Genomic DNA, 8,583 nt, shown 5'->3' with positions numbered 1-8,583 from the left:
ATGCTGTGCCCATGCCAGGAGATGCTGTTGGGTTGGGGAGATTAGCCATGGGTGTCCTTGGCTCCAAGTGAGTGCTGAGCCCTTGAGACAGACTGAGAGATTGAGGGGTGTGGGATGGATCCCTCTGCTCTCAACAGTGTCTGGTGGCTTTTCAGACCAAACTGGGAGTGTGATCAATCTCCATCTCAGGAAGGAGCAAAGCCAGGGCAGTTGGGAACAAGAGACAGGGACAGACCAGCTCCCTTTACTCTGCACTAAGCCCCAGACAATCCTCCTGCCTGGCAGGACCTGCTCTGTTCTCCCTGAGTGCATCAGAAGTACTGAGGGGTTCTGACATCCAGGAACACTCCTCAGCAGAGATGAGGGAGTAGAAAAAAAACCAAAACAAACCCAAACAAAACAAACCTGTGACACTGCCTTCTGCTGTCCCGGTTTTTCTCATAAACTGGGAGTGCAGATGCTGACAAGCCCTTTTGCAGTAGGAACAGTTTCATCTGACACAGTTGAACACCAGGACGGGCCCCTGTGCCCACCATGCCCATAACCCCACCGGTGCAGAGCAGGGCTGAGCCCTCACAGCCAGTGGGCAGAGGGTCTGCTACTCATGGAAGATGTAATGAGCCCCAAGCAGGGGTCCAGCCCTGGAGCTGAAGGAGAGATTTCTAGAAAAGGAAAACAGGTGGGGGAGTGTAGCAGGGAGGGGGGTACTGGGCAATTGCTTTGGTTTTTCTTAGGAAGTTCTTCACTAACATATCACTGATATTTCCTCCTTGGATAGTGCCACACACCAAGAAGCAGCAAATGCCCAACAGCAGCTCCATGCCCCAATTCCTCCTCCTGGCATTTGCAGACAGGCGGGAGCTGCAGCTCCTGCACTTCTGGCTCTTCCTGGCCATCTCCCTGGCTGCCCTCCTGGCCAACGGCCTCATCCTCAGCACCGTAGCCTGCGACCACCACCTGCACACCCCCATGGGCTTCTTCCTGCTCAACCTCTCCCTCACAGACCTGGGCTGCATCTGCACCACTGTCCCCAAAGCCATGCACAATTCCCTCCAGAACAACACAACCATCTCCTATAAGGGATGTGCTGCACAGCTCTTTTTCTTTTTCTTCTTCATGTCAGCAGAGTTTTCCCTCCTCACCATCATGTGCTACGACCGCTACGTTGCCATCTGCAAACCCCTGCACTACGGGACCCTCCTGGGCAGCAGAGCTTGTGCCCACATGGCAGCAGCTGCCTGGGCCACTGGGTTTCTCAATGCTCTGCTGCACACAGCCAATACATTTTCCCTGCCCCTGTGCCAGGGCAATGCCCTGGGCCAGTTCTTCTGTGAAATCCCTGCCATCCTCAAGCTCTCCTGCTCACACTCAGGCTACCTCAGGGAAATCGGGCTTATTGGGGTTACTGCCAGTTTATCACTTGGGTGTTTTGTTTTCAATGTTTTCTCCTATGTGCAGATCTTCAGGGCTGTGCTGAGGATCCCCTCTCAGCAGGGACGGCACAAAGCCTTTTCCACGTGCCTCCCTCACCTGGTTGTGGTGTTCCTGTTTGTCAGCACTGCCACATTTGGCTACCTGAAGCCCCCCTCCATCTCCTCCCCAACACTGGATCTGACACTATCAGTTCTGTACTCGGTGGTTCCTCCAACCCTGAACCCCCTCATCTACAGCCTCAGGAATCAGGAGTTGAAGGATGCCATACAGAAAATGATGACTGGATGCTTTTCTGCATACTATCAAGAAAGTAACTCATTACAATCCCAGACTCCATTCTGCCATGTGTAGGTGGGGGGTTTGGTGCTTTCTTTTTTTGTTATTATTTTTATTTTCTTTACCTTTTTCTTTTCTTGATTTTGATTTTTAATTTTATTTGTTATAACTTTTTCCACAGAAGGACGTCTTAACTCTTACTATTACTACATCAGTATCTACTTTGCTGTAACCCAAGAACTTTCAGCAGCCAATTTATCTGTACATTTGAATGAAATAAAGTTCCCTACCCTGACCTGTGTGTCCAAGATGCTTCCTCAGCCCTTCTCAGGAGCTGCAGGGGCAGTGCCTGTGTGCAGATCTGGAGGGAAGAGACTCCCAGCACAGCAGCACAGCCAGGGACAAGGGCACTTGCTCCTTCCACATCTGCTCTTTCCAACTCCACACTGTCCTTCCCAGCCCTGCTGTGGGTGCAAGGCCTGAGTACTCTGGCAGCTTGGGCACAGTCCTGCTGGGTGTCCATGCTGGGATCACAGGCAGGGACAGGCCCTGGGCACTGCTGGCACAGAGCTGGGCTCCACACCAGCACCTCCATCAGCAAAGGGCATCTCCTGAGGGCAGGGAAGGAAGGCTTCAGGCTCTTCCTCCACAGTCTCTGTCAGCAGTGTGCTCCAGGAATGCCCTGGCAAAGCAAATGCCAGTGCCCAGCTGAGAGTGGGAGTGTGCAGGGTGGGGGCACACAGCAGTGTCCTTGCACAGCCAGAGCTCCTGGCACAGCCCTGAGGGACCAGCAGAGCAGGGGCTGGGCTGTGTCTTTGTTCCAGGGACAGCCTGGGAAGGTGCCCCAGGGCCACTGTCACAGAGCAGCCCCTGCAACCCCCATTCCCAGTCCTGGCCTCTCACCCCACCTGCAAGAGGTTGGTTGTCCCTCCATGGAGGGACATCAAGGGACCAGGTCAGAAGTCCACATTTGCTTTGTACTGAGGACACTTCAGCATGTCTGCTCCATCCCTGCCCTGCCTTCTGGCCCGTCCCTTTCCCTGCCCAGCAGGAAAGCAGCCTGGCTGGGCAGCATTGCCCCTGGGCAGGCAGGAAGGGCTCTGCAGGCAGGAGTGGCATTGCCCTCCAGCAGAGGCACTTCTGCCCTTTCCCAAAGCACAGAACACAGCTGGGCACTGAGATGCAGCCAGAGGCACCCACAGCTCCATGAGTCACCCTCTGAGCTACCTTTATTCCATGAAGTTGCACAGTGTCTCTTGGTTCCATTTTTCCACAAGTTTCCCCAGTGTCACAATGACCCCTTGATTCCATAGGGTTCCCCAGTGTCCCAAGGTCCATTTGGCTCCAAAAAGACCCTGTAGTATCACAGTGGCCCCTTGATTTTATGAGGTTCCACTGTGTCCCAGGGTTCCTTTGTTTCCATGAAGCACCACAGTGACAACAATCGTTCCTGGGTTCCATGAAGTTCCAAAATGTTTCAGGGTTCCTTTTGTTCCACAAGGCCCCAAATATTAAATGGTCCCTTGGTTCCACGAGATTTCACGGTGTCCCTGTGTTCCTTGGTTTCCATGAGGCCCTGCAGTGTCCCAATAGTCTCCTAATTCCATGAGTGTCATCACAAAGTTGACCCCGTCCAGATGCATGTTTTGGGGAGGTAAAGAGGAACTAGGCTAAAAGGGAAAAGATAAATGGGGAAGGAAAGAGAGGCTTGGCCAATGGAGAAGAAAGATTTTGATGAGGTAAAAACAAGTTTGGGTCATTCTGAGAGTGCTGAAAGACTCACTGTGCAAACACTCCTGATGGACCTTTACCCTCTTTGTATCCTCAAGCCCCAACACTAACCAAAAGTGTTGCCACCCCCAAGGAAAGGAATCCACTGCTCTAATCCCAGCCTCAACCTGAACTCAAAGGTAAAGCCCAGTCCCAGAACTCCAGACTCTTATTTGTACTCCAATGCCCACCCCATTCCCAAAACTGTATTACCAGTATGAAAAGTCAAGCTTTAATCCTGACCCAGCCCAAAACCCTCTTCCCCTAATTATGAACCAGACACTGTCAGCAAAACAACAAACCTCCCAAAGTTCTGCCTCATCCTGACCCTCAGCTCTAAACCCCAAACCCTGACCATTAAACACCCCCACAGCCCTTGGGAGCAGGGCAAGGACCTGCAGGGCCCAGAGCAGGCCCAGGGGGTTGGCAGAGGAATGGGAGGTGACCTGGATCTGCTCAGCTCTGCAGTGACCCCCAGGAGAAGGGCCTGGGCTCTGGGAGAGATGTCCTGTGGCACAGGGGCTCAGGATCCAAGGTAATAAAGCCAAGTGCACATGGCAACAGCCAGAGCTGGTGCAGAGACATCAGGGAGGGTCTAGAAATGCTGCTGGCAGGGGGGTGGGAAAGCAGGAGGGGGGTGTGCAGCCTGCAAGGTCAGAGCAGCAGCAGGGCCAGGCCAGGACAGCCTGCAGGAGAGATGGCCAAGGGCTCTGGCAGGGCTGCAAGGCCCAAAGGCACCCAGGCCTTTGTCCCCTTGCCTCTGGCAGCTGCCTCTGCCACTCAGGCCACCACAAGCAACTTGCCTTGCAGGTTCTGCCCTTGGTTTCTGCCTCGCCCCTCCCTCAGGAGCCTGGCAGGGGTTGCCCAGTTTTGGGCCTTTGTTGTTCCTCCCCCTCCCATCCCACTGCCCCCCAAACAGCCCTGAGCCAGCCAGGAGGGACAGGATCTGCTGGGCCAGGGCCTGGGGCTCAGGCCTTGGCTTTTGTGCTCCACAAAACCAAGGCAGGCTTTGCTCAGCATTGCAGGGGCCTGCCCAGAGCCTTTGTCTGCCTGCACTCCTGGCCTCCAAGGAGCTGCTCCAAGGAGTCCCTGGGGAGGCTTTGTCAGTGCCTGCCCTCAGTGGGGCCCAGCAATGCTTCAAGGCACTTGCAGTTTGGCTTCTGACTTCTTCAGCAGCTGCTTCAATCTTCTCTCAGTATCTCAGCATCATGGACTGGGCTGCAAACACACCGTGGGGCTCATTAAAATCCAGAAATCGTTCATGATCTCTTTGTCTTCCTTTAATTGTCTTCAAGACATTTTCAAAACAAGTCTTCAAAGTTTGTACTTTTTTTTTGAAATCAAGGATGGATATTTTGTAGTTCAGAGAAGAGGTGATAAAGGTGTTCTCCAAGTGATCTTGATGCTGAGTGTCTCCTCAGGAGATCCACACTGACCCTAGATGATCAACCTTGCTCCTCACCCCCCAGCTTCACCAGTTCTGACATGGCCCATTTTGGACTGACAGCTGATGCAGCTCCAAACACACTGTGGGATCAATTGAAACACTGAAAAACAAATTATTTTCATTCCTTTAATTGTTTTCAAATCTTCAAGACTTCTACAGCTAATTGGAGTTGTTTTGTAGTTTAGCTAAGCAGGAAGACTTTAAAGTGGACATCACGAAAAATATATATCTTTTGATGAAAGGGAATGATTTACACAGAGCCTTGGGATGCAAGAGGGTCAGGGTGCAAAGGATTTGGATCCAAAGATAAGGGGGCAAAAGACATTAGTAGCACTTAATCATTGACCAATTGAACAATTATCAGGTGATTCAATAGCATGTGCTATAATTTTAACAGTGACTGAATTATAGATTCACAAGAACAATTCACACCACAGTCAATTCACACCCAGGCAGAGATGTGTGGACACAGCAATAGCTGGGTGTGGAAAGGTCTCTCCGAAAAGAATTCTCCTGTTGCCAGGGAAACACTCCCCCAAATCCCTTTGTGTTTGCCAACAGACAAGGGTCCCAGCTGGAGGAGTGTTTGTTGAGGGGGATCACAATTGTCCTGGGCATCCGGGAGGGTCTTTGGAGTGTTGCAAACTGGAGGGTTCCCGAGCTGGGAGAGGCTGCCAGAGGTGTCCCACTGAGAGGGAGGTGCTGAGGAGCTGCCAGGACCTCCCTCAGCCCTGCTGGTTGTGGGTTCCCAAGGGGACTGGCTTTAGTTATGTGCTGAATTTCCATCCTGGTGTCAGGAATGACTGGAGTTTCCAAACTATTTGGGAATTTTATCCAAACTATTCCATTTGGGCTGTGATTCAGGCAAGGAATGTTCCAAGGCTTTCATGGAATGACTGATTATCCTGTGTTCTCCAGCTGTTCCACTCTGGATTGTTCCCACCTTTATCATCCAGGAGCACCTGGTCCAGTCCAGGGACACTTCCCCACACCCCTGGTCCATTCCAGGGGCTCTTCATTGCTCAGCTGGTTTGGTCAAGGTTTGTCAGGAGCTCCTGAGATCATACCTATAAGAAGGATGGGCACAGACTTAGTTGTAATAAGACAAGTGATAATGGTTTTACAACTAAAAAAGAGCAGATTTGAATTAGATATGATGAAGAAATTTTTTACACTGAGTGTGGTGAAACACTGGCATGAGTCACCCAGAGAGGTCATAGAAGCCCCAGCCTTGGAAACATTCAAGGTCAGGTTAGAAAGGGCTGTGAGAACCCTGAGCTAGTTGAACGTGTCCATGGACAATAGCTTGGAAGATTTTTTTTTAATAACTCTCCCTGATAATTTCATTCTACTTAAACACACATATCCTAGGGAATGCCACGTGCTTTTCAGCAGGATTTTATGCGTAAATCAGGATAACACGTTTTCAGAGCATTAACTAAAAGGAAGCATGAACTAAAACCTATTTAACCAATGAGGTATTGCTTTTAAACTACCACAGGGTCATAAAAAAGATAATTTCAAAGCTATAAGTTTTCTAATTGTGATCAACATGGCTGTCATAAACTTGTTGCCAGCCTTGCTTATCTTTAAAGATCCTTTACTTTGTCATTTGGTAGCATTTTCACTACCAAATTTTGCTGTGCAAAATTAAAATGTGGCATTGGAATTAGAAATAACATCGTCTTACTGCTCAGTCTTAAATGAGCAGTGAAACTCAGATGCAGTTTTATTATTCTATAACAAAGAATATTTGTTAATATCAGGTGCAACTGGACAATAAAATTGGAAAAGTCTAAAATGTGCTGGAGATTGACCTTTTCCTTATTTCTCAGTAATCTGTCACACAAACTCTGTATTGTATTTACTCACTTTCCTGAAGTCTTTCTGCTGGTTTGGCCCCAAACCTAATCCAGCTGTTTGCAAGCAAACTGTTTCAAGTTTAACTGTATTTTGAGCTGTAAGGTTTATGGGATTTCTCTTTTCTTTGTTTTTCTTTTCCTTTAAAATGGTATGGATGTCACTCTACACTATTCTTACTCAACAGCTACACTTACACATGTCTCAAAAACAAGATTTGTTGGGCTCTCACTTTAGAATTCAAAACTGGCTTAAATTGTTTCCGTTGGCATTTATTCAACCAAAGCTAATTCTCCAGGATGGCCAGGAAAAGGGAATGCAAAAGGGACACACCTACACCAGCTAGAAATGGAAAAGCTTTCTTGAAAAAAAAACAAAACAACAACAACCAACCAAAAGAAAACCACAGAACAAAACACTCACAGTTTTCAGGGCGTATTTGCTCAATTCTCTCATTTCCAGTTGTTATGAAGAGAACAGCCAGAGGGGTTTAGAGCCTCAGTCACTGTAAATCAGCACATTGGAACTGACTTTCTTACAGGTAAAGAACTTGGTGGATTCTGGCTCAATGTATTGCCAGTGGTTTCTATTACTGTTATTAAACAAATTCTCTAAGTCTATCCAGTAAGTGCTCCTTGTCAGCACTTCCAACTTCTATTCTAAAACAGGTTCCAAAATGCAGGTGAGTCTCTCTCTGTTCTTGACTAGATCAGCTGTCCCTGATAGAACACACCACCATTCACAGAAAAAAATGAAGTACATGATACACCTCTCACCTTCACAATATGTTAACTATACAACTGCTTTCATTCTCTAGTTCCTAAAGTTAACCAAATTAGAAGTCAAAAAGAACAATTTTGTCCGTAAGAACTACTAATGCAAACCTATTCTTCTGAACTTCCTGTCCTCAGTTGAGATAATAAATAACATTTTGTTCAACAGAGTGTTTGTGGAATTGTTCCATGCACAGAAATGTAACACTCACCTCCTGGAGGCCTGACAATTGTTACAGCATCACTTATCAAGCTGCCCTGGCTATTGGATGCATTCACTTGCACTGTGGAGTTAGAAAATGGAATCAGGCCTTTAATGGGTGCCCATACATTGAATTTCTTGCTGCTGCAGAACATCTGAGTATCATTTAACACAGAATAATGAGCTTTATCTGTTAGGAAAAGACAAGAAAGGGGGAGAAGAACAAATGTTAGACCTTGTGTCTGCTACAATTCACTGCCTTTACGAACTTTATTCCTACTCAAAAGAAGTCTTGCTGTTTATACCAATAACACACACACACACACAAACAAAATTCTGGCTATTGGGGAGAAAAAAATATTATTCATCATTTCTCCTGCTTTTGGCAACAGTTTATGGTACTTGTAAACCTTGGAAAATAAACCAACCAATCCATAAAGCAAGCCTGCAGCTGCAGAGCTGACTGCTCTGTACTGCAAACAGGAGCCAGCTCTCAGAAATTACTGATCTTCTAGAAAAGTTGTGGGATAACTGCAAATTCCAAACATTAGTGTTCATTCTTCTGCCTATGATATACTGGTAAAAATTTTTGAATTCACCAGAAAAATGCTTCCCTTAGGAGTTTACAAGCTAACTCCATTACATACAGCAGAAAAAGTCCCCTGCAGTAACACCTGCTTTCCAGCATGGCCTGCAGTCCCCTCACAGATAAAAGGATGGAAGCATTCAGTTGATCAGCTGAAACCATCAGAGGACACCACAGCAACCTGCATGTCTTTTGCAAACCTTTTAAGATCTCAAACTTAAGACAACATTCTACC

The 8,583-nt window shown here is 47.9% G+C and overlaps 1 protein-coding gene across 1 annotated transcript; it reads left to right on the top strand.

Moving 5' to 3' along the window:
• Window positions 1-801: 801 nt before the first annotated feature.
• LOC113940651 (olfactory receptor 14J1-like) lies at window positions 802-1,785 on the top strand. The gene has a single exon (XM_027631794.1). It carries the CDS (start codon window positions 802-804, stop codon window positions 1,783-1,785), a length of 984 nt encoding a protein of 327 aa, XP_027487595.1.
• Window positions 1,786-8,583: the final 6,798 nt, after the last annotated feature.

Source organism: Corapipo altera, unplaced genomic scaffold, assembly GCF_003945725.1.
Source record: "Corapipo altera isolate COAL_440 unplaced genomic scaffold, ASM394572v1 58953, whole genome shotgun sequence".
NCBI classification, from domain to species: domain Eukaryota; kingdom Metazoa; phylum Chordata; class Aves; order Passeriformes; family Pipridae; genus Corapipo; species Corapipo altera.
This window is presented reverse-complemented; position numbering and strand designations above follow the sequence as displayed.